Source organism: Myotis lucifugus, unplaced genomic scaffold, assembly GCF_000147115.1.
Source record: "Myotis lucifugus unplaced genomic scaffold, Myoluc2.0 scaffold_98, whole genome shotgun sequence".
Taxonomy (NCBI): Eukaryota; Metazoa; Chordata; class Mammalia; order Chiroptera; family Vespertilionidae; genus Myotis; species Myotis lucifugus.
The window spans coordinates 752,011-769,884 of NW_005871146.1; the positions used below are offsets into that span (position 1 = coordinate 752,011).

General features: G+C 40.1%; 1 protein-coding gene across 3 annotated transcripts in view; it reads right to left on the reverse strand.

The window, feature by feature from the left end:
* The window catches only part of ATP8A2 (ATPase phospholipid transporting 8A2), a 547,249-nt gene that overhangs the window by 150,744 nt on the left and 378,631 nt on the right, over nucleotides 1-17,874 (reverse strand). For 2 of the 3 annotated variants that reach the window (XM_023756696.1, XM_023756695.1), the window contains exons 29-32: nucleotides 16,781-16,859; nucleotides 4,493-4,554; nucleotides 3,632-3,688; nucleotides 1,943-2,050 (exon numbers count right to left, since the gene is read on the reverse strand). In XM_023756696.1, coding sequence (XP_023612464.1) covers nucleotides 1,943-2,050; nucleotides 3,632-3,688; nucleotides 4,493-4,554; nucleotides 16,781-16,859 — 306 coding nt within the window. Of the gene's footprint in view, nucleotides 1-1,938; nucleotides 2,051-3,631; nucleotides 3,689-4,492; nucleotides 4,555-16,780; nucleotides 16,860-17,874 lie in introns of all 3 variants that reach the window. The other variant, XM_023756697.1, reaches the window with a different exon arrangement.

Consider the following 17,874-nt stretch of genomic DNA (forward strand, 5'->3'; position numbering starts at 1 on the left):
TGTCTTCAAAAAGTCTCCAACTATGGAAATTTCACCATTAAGACTAGCCTTCAAACCACTCAGACCAGCATGCAACTTGGATAGTGAAAATGTGGCATGTTAATGACTGCCTGGCAAATGTGGTCCCTACACTTTGAAAGTCAACCTCTTGATGGGAGTGAGAATCAACAACCAGCCTAAGAGTGTGTCTCTGGTTTGGCACTGGGAGCGGCTTTTAAAGGAACTGGCTTTATTAGCCAGTCACATATCAACTGAGTCCATCCTGTCAGCTGTCACCGTCCTCTAATTTAGAAACTATCTACAGCAATCAGCTGCAGACCCTTTTATTGTCCTGCAAGTAAAATTCCCAAATAAAATATTCGTCAGACCTCACCCATCCTTAGAAGGGAGGGAACCCAAAGCAGATATCTAGACACTGACAACTTACAAGTGACTAAGATTGTTGTAAATACTTTCCTTGACTTGCTTTTTGGGGACAAACCATGTTGCATAAAAATATAATTGATTTCCTTAAATGTACACAAAGTGTCTTTGCTGGGAAATGCTCCTTTTGCTATACAACAATCTCCTCAATCCATTCACTGCTCTGTAATTTCCTCTGTCACTTGGATTTGAAAAAGAATGTGTATGTGTTTGTGTTTGTTCCTTACAGAAAGCAAAGATGCATTAAAAATACAGAAGTCCACTCCAGGGGGAAATGTCTGTACCTCTGAGCACCCATCCACAAAGGCAGCCACCCGGGCACCCTGTGGTACATCAGCTAATTGATTTACCAATTGAAAGAGACAAGCAATGCCACCTTTGGATTATTTTACATGAAACAGCTGCTGGATGTGCACCTGGACCGGGGCAGACCCAGGAGTTTTGGTTCATTTCTGCAGAGTAAGTGAGGCAAAGATTATAGCAGCCACGTGTGCCATGTACAGGCCTGCCCCTAAAATATGTATCCCTGAGCCAGGAACACCAGTGGATACAGAGGAAGCCCTTGACCCACAGTCCTTTTCTTCCTACCCTTGGTCCTGTCCTACAGCACCAGCATCCTCATGCAAATGTTTGTGCACACCAGTGTTAACATCCAACGGGCTCAGTGCACACCCTCTGCAAATAGCAGCCCCTTGGGCCCAGGGGTGTTCACACTGGCCTGGAACTGGGGATAGAATCAGATAGGTGTGGGAAGTGGGCTTTTGGCTGTTCAGGAAAGAAACTCAGGGTCCTAAGGACCCAGGGAATAGATTAGAAGTAGGAGTGCTGGCTCTGGGCCTGGAGGAGGTTTAGAACCTGGGATTGTCAAGCTTCTCTCCAGACCCCATACTGGGGAATTCTAAGATTCAGCCTGTCATTATTGATGGCTCAATCTCCAACATTGGACAATGAAAATATAAAGAAATTGTGAAAAAAAATGGAAACAAGTGTAAAAATCTTCAATCACAGTCTCTTTAGTTCAAGAGATGAACAATGAGATATTCTGACTAATTGATGATCTGGTTAATAGAGATATTAGATTTATCTTTCACAGGTGACTAATTATTAACTAATCAGAGTATAAATATACACTTAACATCAAAACAAAAATCGACACATTCATTGGATTATGGTGCAACACCAAATATCCCTAGTTTTCCAAGAGCCATGAATTGTACACATCAGAATTGTGTGTAATTCACACAGAATTCATTACAGAAATGTGGACATGCTGCGTAGGTCAGAGGATTTAGGTTGATAATTTTCACAACAGTTAAAATTGCAAATGCCATTTCTGTGGACTGGACAGCCACTTCCTGGTGCTTTGATTTGGTTTGTTTCCCTCCTGATACATTTCTATGGCAAGAGGCACACCAACTCTCCTGAAGTTCATCGTTGTCATGAGACACAGAAAGCCCACACACAGGAAAGGATCACTTCATGAGACACAGGAAGTCCACTCACAGTTAGTAGCACTGACCTGTCCTTTCATATCTGGAGCAATAGGAATGGTGGGCCAGATGGTTGAGTAGATGCCAAAAAACACCAGCCAGATCAGCATGCTTCCCCAGACAGCCAGGTGACTGAACTGCAGAAGAAAACACATACTCAGGCAGGGCCGCCCCACTGGCACAGGAGAGCCACCTGACTCCACCAGCTGCACAACCTCTGTGTCCAAGTTAGCCTTCCTTATGGGAAGATTCCTACGACTCTGAAGTCATTGGAGAATTCAATCTTTCAATTTCCTTGTCTCCAAATGTTGAACAATGAGTTCAAATGACTAGTGGCTCCAAACTACCCTGAAGACAAAGGTGATTTGGCCACCACAGCTGATCTTCCTCTAGATCCACCCATAGTATTAGAAGGCCTGTCTTATTCCTCACCAGTTGCTACAATTTGGAGCTATATAAAACAAGGTCTCATTAGTTTAGTAACAGAACACTGAACAGACAAACAAACAAGATGATTTTATTTACCATTTTGAGGCATTGTTCTTTTCATTTTCCAAATACTGTAACTTTTTAAAAAAAATCTGGAATGGATATTATATCTCATGATGCCCCTTTAACCATCTAATGAATTGTGAATTATTTGTTATTTGTCCTCTTAATATCATGATTCTCAATGGATACATGGAACAGACTGACAGGTATCGGAAATGGGGGGAGGTAGGGGAGTGGATGAAAGAAGGTATAAAAAACATATATATGAAACATAGAACAGACAACAGTGTGTGGATAGCCAGAGGGAAAAGGAGGCGGTGAGGGTAGGTGCAGGAGGGCAAAGGGGGGATAAATGGGAACAGAAAGAGACTGTGCTTGGGGCAGTGGTGCCTGGTGCAGTATGCAGATCATGTTCTGTTGAGTTACACATTTGAAACCTGTATGATTTTGTGAACCAATGTCACCCCAATAAATACTTCTTACTACCTCCTCCTTTAAAGTCTCAGGCTAAACCACTATCCCCTCTCACCTGGATTAATTGCCATTGTTTCTTAAGAGATTCCCTGTTTTGACATTAATCTCCCACTCATTCCCATTGTCTCAGCACAGAATTAGGAGCCTATTTAAACAGCAGTGACAGACAATCATGAAACTAATGGTATAATCTCCAAACATTGGAAATAAACAAAATGTCTAAAATGGGGTCTAATTAAATAAGTGATGGAATATTGGTAAGACTTAATACTCTAATAATGAACAATGATTTTATAGAAGTATACCCCAAGGGATGGAAAATGATTGTAATGTATTTTTAAGTGAAAAAGATGACAAAGCTCTATGTTCTATAATGCATTATCTTTTAAAGACACATAGAACAAAGTCTAGAAAGTCATATAGTGAAGTGGTCATATATCTCTTGATGGTAAACTTATAGAAATTAAAAATTCTCCTTTTTGGCCTGTATTTTTTTTTTTTTTACAATGTGCATATACATTTGAAATGAGATTACTGTTAATAGCTTAGAGCTTTATTAAGTGCCAAGCAAATGAATCATCAGAAAACTTTGGATTGCAAATTTGCCCTGATAAAGATCAAACCACATTTTTACATGCAAAATAAAATAAGACAGTTGGACATTGCTTACTGTTTTTCCAAGGCTTACAAAGAGTATCATACCAGGAAAAATATCTAGAGTAAATAGAGAAATAATTCTAGAGAAAACTTACTTTAGTCCAAGCTGTAGTCTCCAAACCAGCTTTCAGACAAACAGTGACAACAACATACTGTGAAGGAAAGAGGCATTTGGGAGACGGTATTATTCTTCGTGAGTTAGTTACTTTCCAGGAGGCATCTCAAATATCCTCTCCGAGGCAGTTCCTCCAAGGCAGCTGCACTGGGCAAGTGCCATCTCGGTGCTAATGCTCTAGGGCAGTGGTTCTCAACCTTCCTAATGCCGCGACCCTTTAATACAGTTCCTCATGTTGTGGTGACCCCCAATTTCATTGTTACAAATTGAACATAATTAAAGCATAGTGATTAATCACAAAAACAATATGTAATTATATATGTGTTTTCCGATGGTCTTAGGCGACCCCTGTGAAAGGGTCATTCGACCCCCAAAGGGGTCGCGACCCACAGGTTGAGAACCGCTGCCCTAGGGGCTAGTTTTAGGGACTACAGACAGATTTACGTCAAGAAAAGCCCTCATTTTAGTGGTTGTCTTCTCACAAGTAATAGTTAATTTTGCTCTTTATTTAACTTGGGAGAAATCACCTTCTTCAGTGTCCCTCCCTCCCCTCCCCCCTCCCCCCTTCCTCCCACCCCCCACATAGGTAGACCTGGAATGGTCATTTAAAGAATGGGGAAATCTGTTCATCATTGTGTAGAAACCATGACCCTGCCTAATCTTCACCAGAAAATGAGGTCAGCATTTCACAACCATTCTGAGCTTTAAGGACTCTAAAATATATAGTTTAACGATCTGAAATAAATGATAATGAGAACAGCTTTATATAAAGGGTTTTGAGAAGCAGAGTCCACACCTGTGCTATTTAAGAATGGCTCAGTACACAGAGAAATAAACTTACCGTGTAAACAATATTTCCAACAAATAAATAGTCTGTGGCATGACCGTTGGCCAACGCAGTGTCTGAAAAACAAAGAAGTTACTACTAACCTCCGGAGGACAGCACTGCAGTCTATTTTATTCAGAATATAAAAGCAAAACTTTAGAAATATTTGTCAACACATAAAGGAATTTCCAAAATTATGTCTGTGATTCTGAATTATTTTCGTGTATTTTCTCCAAATGAAGCAAACAAAATAGAATGATCTAATTCAAGTCAGCTAGCCTGCTGTGAAAATGCCAGTTTTTATCCAGAGGAGTCAAAGCCTATGTTAAGATCGGGAATGGTTTCTTTGAATGGCCAATCTCCTTTTATTCTGTTTTATGCTCAAATTCAGACCTGTGGCCTACCGGCCAAGTATATAGGAGTTTTTGTGTTCAAAATTTCAACTCACACATAATTGGGCTCAGGGATTTACCCATGTGCTTGTTGAAGAATCCTATTAAAGAATTAAAATCTGCTTAGTTTTCTAAAACACCATAATAATCAAGTGTCGTCACAGGTAGAATCTGGTAATCCTGGAACCCTGGACCTAGCACCAGGGCATGCCCTTCTTCCTGATTCTAGCGTGGGGAACATAAGGATTATCCTAGGAGGAGGAGGAGAAGGAAGAGGAGGAGGAGGAGAGAGACAATGACCACAGACTTTAAAAGGAATGATCTCAAAGCTTAGGGAGAGGAGGTGGTAAAGAGAGACTAGAAGCTTAGGTAGGATTTCATTAAAAGGGAAGAAAGAGAGCCCTAGCTGATTTGGCTCAGTGGATAGAGCATTGGCTCATGGACTGAAGGGTGCCAGGTTTAATTCCAGTCAAGGGCACCTACTTCAGTTTCAGGCTCGACCCCGGCCTGACAGGGCCACTTGCAGGAGGCAACCAATCAATGCATTTATCTCACATTCTCTCTCTCTGTCTCTCCCCCTCCCTTCCATTCTCTCTAAAAATCAATGGAAAAATATCCTTGAGTGAGGATTAACAAAAATAAATAAATAAATAAATAAATAAATAAATAAATAAATAAATAAAAATAAGATAAAATAAAATAAAAAGGAAGGGAAAAGTTCAAAAAATAAGGGAGAGGCTAAATTAACCAAGAAGGTAACAAGTTGATGTATTACCAAATAGCTATTCAAAATTGTGGGGGTTTACTTTTCAGTAAATGGCCCTAAGATTGTTTTAATAATAAATGTGACATTTTATTTATTTATTTATTTATTTATTTATTTATTTTAATAAATTTTTATTGACTCAGAGAGAAAGGGAGAGGGAGAGAGAGATAGAAACATCAATGATGATAGAGAATCATTGATTGGCTGCCTCCTGCATGCCCCCTACTGGGGATTGAGCTGCAACCAGGCATATGCCCTTGACTGGAATCAAACCCAGGACCCTTCAGTCTGCAGGCTGACACTTTATCCACTGAGCCAAACCAGCTAGGGCTAAATTTGACATTTTAAAAGCATGCCTCAATAAATAAACACTTGAGATTAGACAGGGCACCTTTTATTTGATTCTAATATAGATTATAGCCTTGAAAGAGGTAACAATATTCTTTCTTTATACAACAAATATTTATTTGAAGTTTACTTTATGACAGGTACTATTATGGGAATGGGGAGACAAGGTCCCTGCCTTCAAGTAGCTCACACTATAGTGAAGGAGCCAGAATATAAACACAAATACATGTGCAATAAAATGTCAGGTGTAATCTATAGATATAAAAGCCTAAGCGACTAAATGACTGAACGACCGAACGACTGGTTGACTGGTTTGGCCCAAATGTAGCTTCTAAAGTTTTATTATGCATTCATTTCTACTTGTCATGATAGCAAAGTGCTACTGGCATTAAATAAAATGTTGACCTTGAGGTCATTTAAATACACTTAAACTAACTGTAATAAAGACAGGATTAACCTAACCTTTTAGTTCATTTCAGAAGGATAACTCACCATCACATTTTAGTATTCTGCTTAGGAAAGAGTGTCTCCTGTCCCAGTCAAACTAATATCATCTGGAAATAATTTATTCCTTGGAGGAGGAACTCCCAAACCAACTTGAGGTTCGGGACATGCCAAGCACTTCTGAAAAGATGCATCTTCTAAACAAGTCACAAGTTACCACTCTGTACACCCTGGCTCAGAAAATCCCCTGGAATGGATTGCTCTCTTACAGGTTATATTTCAAATGTTTTAGAGGCAAATCCCTGTGGGTATTATTCCTTGTTAAAACTTGCCAATAGCATAGCCCTGAAGGAGAGATCAGAAGTCCTATGAAACCATTTGTGGATGAATGCATTAATGAGCTACAGCTTGCTGGTAACCCCAGGCTGGAAAAGCCTGCTTTGATTGTCCAGGTTTACTCCTAAAGGTTGTTTCTGCCAAATTATTTCTTCCCACTTTGCTTAGTGTTAACTGTACTGTGGTGATCCCAACACTCTAGTCAGGAAAGTATCTTTCCTATAGTTTAGCTGTTTTAATTTTAGTCAGATATTGAAAATTCCCGTGATGTTTTTTGATAGAGGAAAAAGAACCCCCAAACCAAGGTCAGTAGTTAGGTTCCCCAAGCCAGCTTTCCAAACATCATTCCACCCCATCTGTGTAAATGTAGTAAGAACATTACTTCAGACAAAGCAGCGTGAGATGGGATAGATTGATATTTGGGAGGAAGGGGGCAGTGAGAAGGGAAAGGACAATTCTGGCGAAAAAAGGGACTCAGCCTGCATAGAGGTCTGGAGGGGGGCTCCAGCCTGACTCCATCCTGCCCCAATGGGATGGTGAGCAGCCGAAGTGGGGGTGGGGCTGAGGTACTAGGTGCCAGGTGTTGAGGTCAGCAGGTGCCAAGCCCTGCAAGGCTCTAAGAAGGTCCCTATAAAAGAGATCCACCAAAAGTGCATGTGGAGAGCTGTGATCTCACCAAACCTTTGTTTCCTTATGTTAACCAGCCTGACCAAACCCATCATTAGCACACAAAGGCTACCAGCAAGAGGGGCAAGTAGGAGTAACTAACTGCCTGTTGCATCAAGAACAGTTGGCATTTAACTGAACAATCTGAGATGTCAGTCTTTTGCAAATCCAGGATCAGATTCACCCCTTTGAGGGCTGAAAAGAGAGAGGAGGGCGTTGCCTACAGCCAGTGTGTGTCTTAGAGGCCCAGGTAATGCTATGGCTTCAGGATCCGCTGACCCACAGCAGTGGTTAAGCCGGTTCTCCCAGGCTGATATTATTTGCAGAATCTGGTTGAATCCAACATAATGTAGGATTAGCCAAATGAGGTTTAGAAACACAGTCACTGACACAGACTATTGTGGACAATTGGGACAAAACCACATAGCCCTCCACATTAGCAGTGGCAGCCCAAAATGCTGCATGCAAAAACCTCTTTGAAAATAATTTCGGGAAAACCCAGGGTTTGTAAGAAAAGTATGTCTCATTTTCCTAACAGACAGAATGATCAAGGAACTTACTTCAGAATATTCCAAAGGGCTAGGCTGATGACATTTATAAAGATGCCATTTCAATTAAATGCTCATTAAAAACATTACCTCATTACCCAGCTAAACCACAAAAATCTACTCAGAAACGGTTTTGACAAAAAGCAAAATTTGAAGACAACGTTATAGCATAGCACAGTACAGTCAGAGAGGATCGGATTTAATAATCAGGAAAACAGATGGGGTGGATTTATAGGTGTATTTTGAATGTAGTAAGAATCCATGGAGCACATGAACTAACCATCACAGGCAGCTCGAGCACATGTGACTCCGTGGGGAGAATTAAGGTGGAGGTGGCACCGTTCCCTTGACATCGAGGCATGTGCCAAGGATTTGGGTTGGAGAGCAGATGCCCAGCATCTCCTGCTTTCCCTCTCCTGCCCTTTTGCTTAGAGATCTTTCAGAAGCACTTGTTCAGAGCAGCCCCAATTCCTGAATATTATCAGGCTGCCTTTCTCGACCTCACTTCTGGGCCCTTTTAAGATTCCAGAGGTTCAGAGGAGGTACAATGCCAACCAGCTACTCTTAGATTAATCTCAACAGTGAAAATGTATTCCAAGTTTCACATAACAAATTTACAAACTTTTAGAACCCATTCTGTTCAAATGCTTGTACTGCCTGAACAATAACTGAAACGAGGTTTTCTGCTTCCAACACTATGTTTTCATGAAGAGAAAATTTATTTTTTCCTTTCTCTGTAAAGAGTAGTAAAAAATATTGGAAAGAGTCTATAAAAGGTAGAGTTTATTCAAGTGTTAGTGATTATAATTACATTTATAACCAATGTTGGGTTAAGTTCCTGGTTATATAAGCCTTTTGCTAGATTTTCTCTTCTCTATGGCCATTTCTGATGAATATGAAACTCAAATTTCAATATTTTTCTTTTTTCACTTGTTTACTAAAAATAGATTTTTAAAAGGAAGTAAAGAGGATGGAAAGTACACTCAATTGCCAATGTTAAACAGCCACTTTATGAGGCCATAGACTCTCTGCTTATTCTCGGGTGCCCAGCTAAATAACATTCCCCAGTCCCTGGTACCCAGTTGGAGCCCTGAAACTACTTGTTGCCACTCAGACATGAGCAGAAGTGATGGCTCACTTCTTGCCAGAGATGGTTAAGAACAAGCTATGCTGCTCCTGATTGTCTCCTTTACAGTGTGTTAAGGCTGAGGGTAAACTCAGGGGCCATGCACTAAATGGAGTCGCATTGTATTGAAATGGACCCAGTTTTATTTTACTCAGGCACAGTAAGACACACACACATGGAAGTGAGTGTCAAGAGGAAAAAATTTATACTTACAGATCCCCAGAAACAGGAGGCACAGGACACCATGCAGGGCTACATGTAGAAGCACCAGGGTTGGTCAAGGAGGCAGAGGGGAGAGCATGGCCCAGAGCCGTTATTATGGTTTTCAAGGGAGGAAATGGGCAAGGCAGGGTAGGTACGCTGTGTTAGCCTAGGATTAAATAGTTTAACAATGTCCTCAGGCACTGGGTTTAAGGCAGTCCATAGTTGTCTGGTTCCTGGCCCCAGGGATTAGGTCAGGAGGATATTGGCTTGGTGTGTGGGAGTTTGATAAAGGAGATGGTGGGGGTGTGGGTTCTAGGCTGGTTGCTTTGATCTTGCAAGGAAGTAATTTGCTCTCTCTAGGAATTTGTTAACCCTGGGAGGGATAGTCTCTCCAGGATCAAGGCTCCTAATGTCAGAGCATCAAAAATAAAGAAAATATGGTAACTACACCTATGAACAATGCAGTCCTCCATTTGGTAGTGACATGAGTAAGAAATAAGCCTTTACTGGGTAAGCCCTGGGATTTGGGATTGTTTGTTGTAGCAGCTATTCCCACCCTGGCTAACACACCTTGATTCAACTTCCTGATAAAGTTATAAGGGTCAAATCTGGGTACTCTGGCTCACACTTCTTATAACATTACACTAAATCCAACTCTTTAAAATACATGTAATGTAGAGTTTATTAAAAGAGACACTGAAACATAAGAAATATTTAACAGAATGGAAATAATGGCCTTCCAACCAAACTGTGTTTCCAAACAGCAGTGCTATAGATGTGTGGGCAGGACAACTCTAGAGTTGTATCTACCAGTCCACTGTGTTTAAAGCACATCAAAACAGAAAAAAATGTATTTTGAATTTGGAAACCTGGTCTTATTTTAAGTGTATTATACTAGTTATTTAGATTTATAAGCTGTAGTTTCATTTGTATAAATCAAAAAGCTCCTAGAGTGCCCTGTCTTTCCAGTTTTTAGTGAGCAAGTTCCACTCACTCATTTATATGCTGCAGGAGTTTATGAGCGTCCTCTGCACTGCCCTGGCCTCTCAGAAGGTTTTCCAGATGGCAGAGGCCACGTGGAGCTACTATTCCCCCTTCCCCCTCATTTAGCATTTAATGTTCATCTCTGGATCTTTATTTTAGATCTTTTAAAATCTGTACACAGTATGGTCAGTGACTTAAAGGGGAACAAAGTGTCAATTTATGGTTTCATGTACCTGTCTTTAAAATATAGTATTTTGTTGGTAAACTTTGTGACTGCAACAGCCTACTCTTTTGAAGGGTTTAGAACATATTACAATTGGGTAGATTAGGGAAGATTCATTAATGTGATATTGAATTCTTCCAACTTTACCTCCAAAGCAGCCCTTTAGTCCCTCTACTTCTCTCCACTGCCGTTGTCACTACAGTAGACCAGGCAGCAGCCAGCCTGGACTCCAACAATCATCCTCCCAGTGTGGTTACATTAAAATAAATCAGAAATATGGCTCTCTGCTTATCAGTGGCTTCCATTAAACTTATAATACAAAGACTCACAAATCCCCCAAAGCCTGGGAGGTCTGATGTCCTTGTCTCCATCATTGTCATCCCAAGGCAATCTGAATCTCACACTGTGTTCCCCACGGCCATCCACATATGCCTTCTGCACTTGAAATCACACTCTCAACCAGGCTATCCCACATCCCTTTTCTCTCTACTCTTACCTGGCTCACTGATACTCATCCTTTAACTCTGCTGTCACATCCTCCAGGAAGAAAGCCTTAAAACTCAATGGGACCAGGTTAGCTTTCCTTGGCATACATACATTTGACCTTGACCTTTTTCTTTTGCAATACTTCTCATTGTGCAATCTTGCCTTCCCTCGGTTTAAGTTCCATAAGGGCAGGGAATGTGCCTGTTATACACGTGACTGTATGCCCAGAAACCGGTACTGGCCTGGCATAAAGAGCATAATCATTGTCTTTTTCTTTATAATGGGTGAATGCTGAGTTTAAGAAAGTGCAACCTCAGAGAACAATGGTGGCCTTGCTCAAATTGTGCTTAATGTAAAACAATGCAAACCATCAGGGTTTACATGATATAAAATAGCCAAGTGTACAGTAACAGGTTTAGGTCATAAACAGTTCAAGCTAAAATGACCCAATAATGCCACAGAGAGTACACTATGTTTCATTTTATGCACGTGCATTATTTCAGTTTATAAAACATGCCTAATCTTCCAGTAGCATATTTATTAAAAAGTATAAAATAGCTTTCTCCCAAAATGTTGAGAAACCTTGTTGCTTAATTAGTGCCAATATAATAAGTATCCATATGGTATTTTTTCTTCTGGAAGTGGGTGGAAATGGTTCAAGGGTATGGACTGTGAGCAATCCAGAACACATATTTTTGAAAAATTTTTCTGCTAGTAAGTATTCAGTAGTCTCTTTCCCATCACCTCCCTCTTACATTTCATCAAGAAAAATTGGAAAATTTCCTTTTTTAAAAATGAAAACTGATTTTACATTCTTTTGCCAATAACCACATTCCTCTTCAAGGAGGGTTGCTCAAATATGCAGATGGAATACACCAATGGAAAACCTAAGTGTGGCCTGAAACCAAGGCTCCTGATGAATTTCGGTGCCTATGAAGGTGACTTCTCTGGTTTTAAACTATATTCACTGTTCAGATCAAAGGGTGGGAGCTGCAGGCAGGCCATGGGAGTAACCGTAAAGTTGTGATGGTTGGAAGAAATCTGATTTACTGAATTGCTTGAGTGGAAAAATTTATTTTGAAACTTGAAATGAATCATCACAAACTCCATCAGGAAAGGAGTGCTTTGTAAAGTCTATCCAAAACCATGCAAAAATAAGCAAAGCAAAATTCTTGGAAGCTTTCTAAGGAATGAACAATGTACTCACACCTTCTCAAAAAGATTTCTTCCCAACAATTATGTGCCCAGTGAACAGCACTGACATGTACTTAAGACTCACCATGGACAGTGAGGAGAGAATTTTGGTAATATTCACTGTCTTTATGACACAACCCACATAGTATGAAACAATGACATGAAGCTACCCTTGTGCGGGAAACGTGTAAACTCGGGCCGATTGTAACTGCGTATTACCAAATATTTGTTTGTAATCCACCCTTTTGGTGGATGGAACAAAACCAAAAGACAGAGCCATCTTATATTTTGGCGGGAAATTCACCTGCACTCCAAGTGTTAAGACTCACCATGGACAGTGAGGAGAGAATTTTGGTAAAATTCACTGTCTTTATGACACAACTCACATAGTATGAAACAATGACATGAAGCTACCCTTGTGACCTTGGTGCCTAGTCAAGCAAAACTCCACAGGCTTTGAGTTTAGGGAAGTGTCTGAGGGACAGCTTCAGGCAGGACTGGGAGGATAGAGGTAGGCCTAAAGGCAACTTTCTATTAGACCAAGATCCCCTCCAATGCTTCAAAAGTGCCCCAGGTTGTCTCAAATTGGTGCCATGCTCCTATGCTACTCTGGGGGTGGGGTGAATACATTCTTCTAAATGGCAATTCTAAGTGTAACAGAACTCATGTGTACTTAGGGCAGTAAATCAGTACCCATAAATAAGAAATCCAATCAGTTGCCATATCTCGGTCTTTTCAAACTTGCAAACTTTCTTGATTTCCACCATTGACTTCTCTATGACTCCTCACCCGCCCCCCCCCCCAATAACCCCATGCTCTCTTGCCAATCTTACATGTGCAAACTCCACCATGTAACTCTGTGACCTTAAACCCTTCACTGAGAAAAAGTCCTCACCTGGGTTTTTGTGACCTTACCATCACCTAACTTCTTTACCCCCTTTTCCAGCCACTCCTTCCCACCATCCATACTCCTCCCCCTGCCCCCAGCCCGTGCCATAGCTCTCTTGACAACGGGTGCTGTGCTGACCCCAGAGGGGAAGTTGGAAATGTGTGGAGACATGTTTTGGTTTATAGTTGCACAAGGGCAGGGAAAGAGGGGAGTGCCGATGACATTTACTGTCCAGGCCAGGGATGCTCAGTGTCCTGAAAGGTTCATGACAGGCTGAATAAAGTCTAGAATCCAGCCCCCACCCCCACCTCCACCCATTGGAAAGATAGTTGACCCCTGAATACAGGTTTGCACTATGAGTCTAGTTATATGTGAATTTTTTCAACAAAAACTGTAAATGTATTTTCTCTTTCTTATGATTTTCTTAATTACATTATTTTCTCTAGTGCATTGCATGCATATAATACATAATACATATAACATACAAAATAGGTGTTAATTGCCTGTTTATGTTATTGGTAAGGTTTCCAGTCAGTAGTAGGCTATTAGTAAATACATTTTGGGGAATCAAAAGTTATATGTGGTTTTTTGACTGCTCTAGGGGGTCAGCATCCGTGTTGTTCAAGGGTCAACTGGACTGCTGATGGCCTCTTCAGGTTCCTCCTCAGTGCAGGTTCTGTGTGCTCGCTTGGTCCTGGCCAGGAATGCTTTCTCCCCACCTTTCCTCTGCCCCACTTGATTGTGCCCTTCTCATCTTTCAAGAACTTAAATATTACTTCCTTTGAGAAGATTCTTGCTTGACCCACTAGACTAGGTTGTATCCCTGTATTATAAACTCCACGTGCAGTCGTAGACAGAGCATGCCAGTAATAAAACATTATTTACATAATTCCTGATCATCAACTCTAACTTTATATAAGCCCCCAGAGGGCAATATAGGCTGAGTTTATATCCATTGTACTCACTGTCAGGCCATCATAGATATGTCATGATTTTGCTAATAAATAAGTTCTCAAAACTTATTTCCTCCTCAATACACACATTCCCATCTCCTGGATTTAACCCTCCTTAAGCTCTCCCCTGGAATACCCAGAGACACACCTAGTATCCTTGTCATCCACCTTCTATCATTCACATGATAGATTATTTTTTTCAAATTGCTCTGATAACACTCTCCTTGATCTAAATTCCATATTGACTCCTCAATTCCTAAAAATTCCTTAAGTCCCAGTTTCTTAACCTCACATTCAAAGCCCTCTGCAATCCAGCTTTTGCCTGCTTCCTGAAACTTTTCATTATCTTCCACCCTTGAAGCGATGAACTTCTCACAGCTTTCCACATCTGCCCTAAAATTCCCCACTTTGTCTGGCTCCTCCCTCCATTCCTACACATCTCAATCCTACTTGACTTCCAGGCTAAGCCTAAATGTTATCTCCCCTAACAAACTATTAATAATCCCAAATGAAAGGCATCTCTTTCTCAGCCCCCTGAAATCTGATAGCACTTTATCTGTATTTTATGTGAGACAGTTATTTTCTACCTTGTGCTGGAATTATCCACATGCGAATATAATCTCCCTCATCAGACTACAAACTCTTTGAAGATCAGACCTCATTGATCTATATCCCTAATACCCTTAAGATCTATTACAGTGTCTTGGACATAAATATTACATGAATTAATAAGGTTAATGAGCAATGATGTAATCATTTTTGCTGTGCACTAATAGAATTTAGCAATTAATTCTAAAATACTCATGCAATTTGTTAGAGGAAGTCAACTAAAAAACAAGAAAACCAGTGGCCTTCCTTTGTTCTATGCCAAATACACAATATTTGCAATTTATTTCATCTTAAACAATTTCACTCAATAGGTCATTGTTTACAACACAACTGAAAAAATTCTCAGTGCTGAAGCCTTAATAAATATAACCATATGATGACATCAATGATGATGATAATAATAGAAATAAGAAAAAAATCACCCTATTGGCTGACTGTCAGGCAAACTGTGAATTTGAGGGAAGCAGATAAGGGCAGCAAAGCTAACTTGAAATTCACTTGGTGATACATCAGGTAAATCAGTAACAGTCGGGAGTCTATCCTCTAAGCATACAGCACAAGGCAAATGAATGGATTTACGTAACAAAATCTAGTGAACTATAGCAATTCCACCATAAACTACAAGCTACAATCTCATACTACATAATCACAGCTCCGGGATTAGGAAACCAATGTTTTTACTGCAGAATGGGGCCATATTAGTTCCTTTTGAAGCAGGTAAGTGAATGACCATCTTATAAAACTTCTCAGAGTCCAAAGACAAGCACTTCAGACCGAAACAGAGTGTAATGTCTACATGATAAAGGTACGGGGCCTGGAGGTAGTACTTGTGGTCAACCTGCACTATCTACTGTCTCTTCCTAAGCACAAACGGCTGGGCTCAGGGACCAAAGAACAGTTACCAAAACTGTCCTGATGCTCATCAGACATACTGCTTCCCATCTGCGGTCGCTCCTAATAAAATGATGGCTGCTTCTACCACTAAATTGTCAGAGCTGCTAAAACCAACCATATCCAACACTCATATTCGTAAACCCCTACAAAATCTTTCAAGATAAATTAAATCCACTATGAGTAAAGATGAATCACAGGAAAGCTTTAGAGTTAAACAAAAATGATCACATTAGAACGTTCCTTTGGGGGTGGGGCTAGAAGCAGAAATTTTTATTTTCTGATGTAGAGACTTAGGGACCCTCAAAGGGTCCCACAGAGGGCTCTGAATGTGAGGTCTGAGGAAATGGAAAGAATAGGTCATAGGGTAGAATAAACTGGCAGTGCATGCATTTTGTCTGTCAGGATTTAATAGGTTAATATCAGTGAGAATGAATCATATCTGCTTGAAGCACAGAACACATTGACACAGAAACAAAGAAGCTTGGAAACTTTATATTCTTTGGGTCTCTGAACAATCAAAGGCCTTGTCTAGTCAACATTTGGAGTAATTTTTCCCAGGGGAATTATCACTATTTGAAAGGGATGAAAGAGTAGCATTCTCGTGATACCTTTTTGTTTTCTGAGACTAAAAGCTGTCTCTGTGAGAGGCAACATTTGGATGTATTGAGAAGTGTGCACACATGTAGTCAGTGGCTTTTCTCAAACATCTTCTAGCTGTAGGGTAGACTACAACTCATCGGGAGCTATATCCTTAAACACACTTCAAACATTTGCTTGAAAAGTATATGTCAAGGAGAGAAGACTCAGGAAACTAGGTTAAAATTAGACTTCTAAAAGATTTTAGTTACTCTGCTTAAGGTCTGTGTAGCTTAGAAAATGAAAGCCCAAATAATTACCAAAAAATTTCAAACTCACAGGCAAGAGGCATTGATGTTTCATTATAGTACAGTGCTTTCCTTCAAGATCCTTGACTCAAACAGTTATTAAAAATAAAGTTTAGGATTCCTAGGATTTAAGCTCTCCAGGCAACTGGAAAGAAAATGGGTTTTCAGAGCCAGAGTGGATGAAACCTATGAGCTATAAACCTGAGACGAGGGCTCATTAGATTTTAGGTATGTTTTTCTTCTCAGATTTGTTCTTGTGATCTCTAGGTCTGCAGAACTGGGCAAAAAATTGTGAACAACTGGCAGGAGAGGGATTACAAGGCTACTTGCTGACAGTGGAAATCATGAAGCCATTACCGTGCTCCAGCGCCTTCATGGGAAACCAGAAGAGGATGAGGGAGTGGACCAAGGCGTTGATGCAGTGACCCCAGAAAACCTACGGGAAAACAAACCGAGGGAGTCAGGAACTGCCCACAACTCTGACTCAGTAACTCAACGGACGCCTCATCGAGAAGGACACGGGCAGCGTGCTGCACGGCTCCAGGAGTAGCATATTATTCTTGAAGTTAAACAAAACAAAACAAAACAATTTCCTCATTTTTTACACACAAATGACTGGATGATCTCCAGATACTATTATTTAGTACAAAGACCTGAATGTATATACACATGTACTTAGACCAATATACAATCTATCCACATCTGAAAAAATGAATTATGAGCTGTTTTCTTTAGAACCCTAAGAAAGACACCAAAATTTTACAAGCAAAGACAACAAAATCATCCAGAAAAAGGTTATCTGGTCAAAATTGTCAATAGGAGACTGAAACTGTGTGTTTTCTGAAAGCATTTAAAATATAATTCTTACACAGCATTCTCTTTTGTTTTACTCCTTTAAATCTCTCCATTCAACTTTTTAATTTTTAGAATTTTGGTTAATATCATGCACATTTAAAAATTCTCTTTACCTTAACACTTGTAAGATCAAATAAAAGAATGCAAAATTTATTTTCTTCTAAATTACAGTTTCATAAATGCATTTAATCATCTGTTTAACCACTGAGATGATAGAACTACTAAAGCCAGATTAAATTTTCTTAAAAATTTACAGATAGATCTGGGAATTGTCATACAGTTTAATCCTAGGTAGGACAACATAAAATAATGAAAAATTATAAGACAAAGAGATTTTTCCCATTTTAAATGTTTACTTTCCCCCTCACTTCTTCTTTTTTTAAAATATATTTTTGTTGATTTTTTTTTTATATAGAGAGGAAGAGAGAGGGATAGAGAGTTAGAAACATCGATGAGAGAGAAACATCGATCAGCTGCCTCCTGCACACCTCCTACTGGGGATGTGCCCGCAACCAAGGTACATGCCCTTGACCGGAATCGAACCTGGGACCTTTCAGTCCGCAGGCCAACGCTCTTATCCACTGAGCCAAACCAGT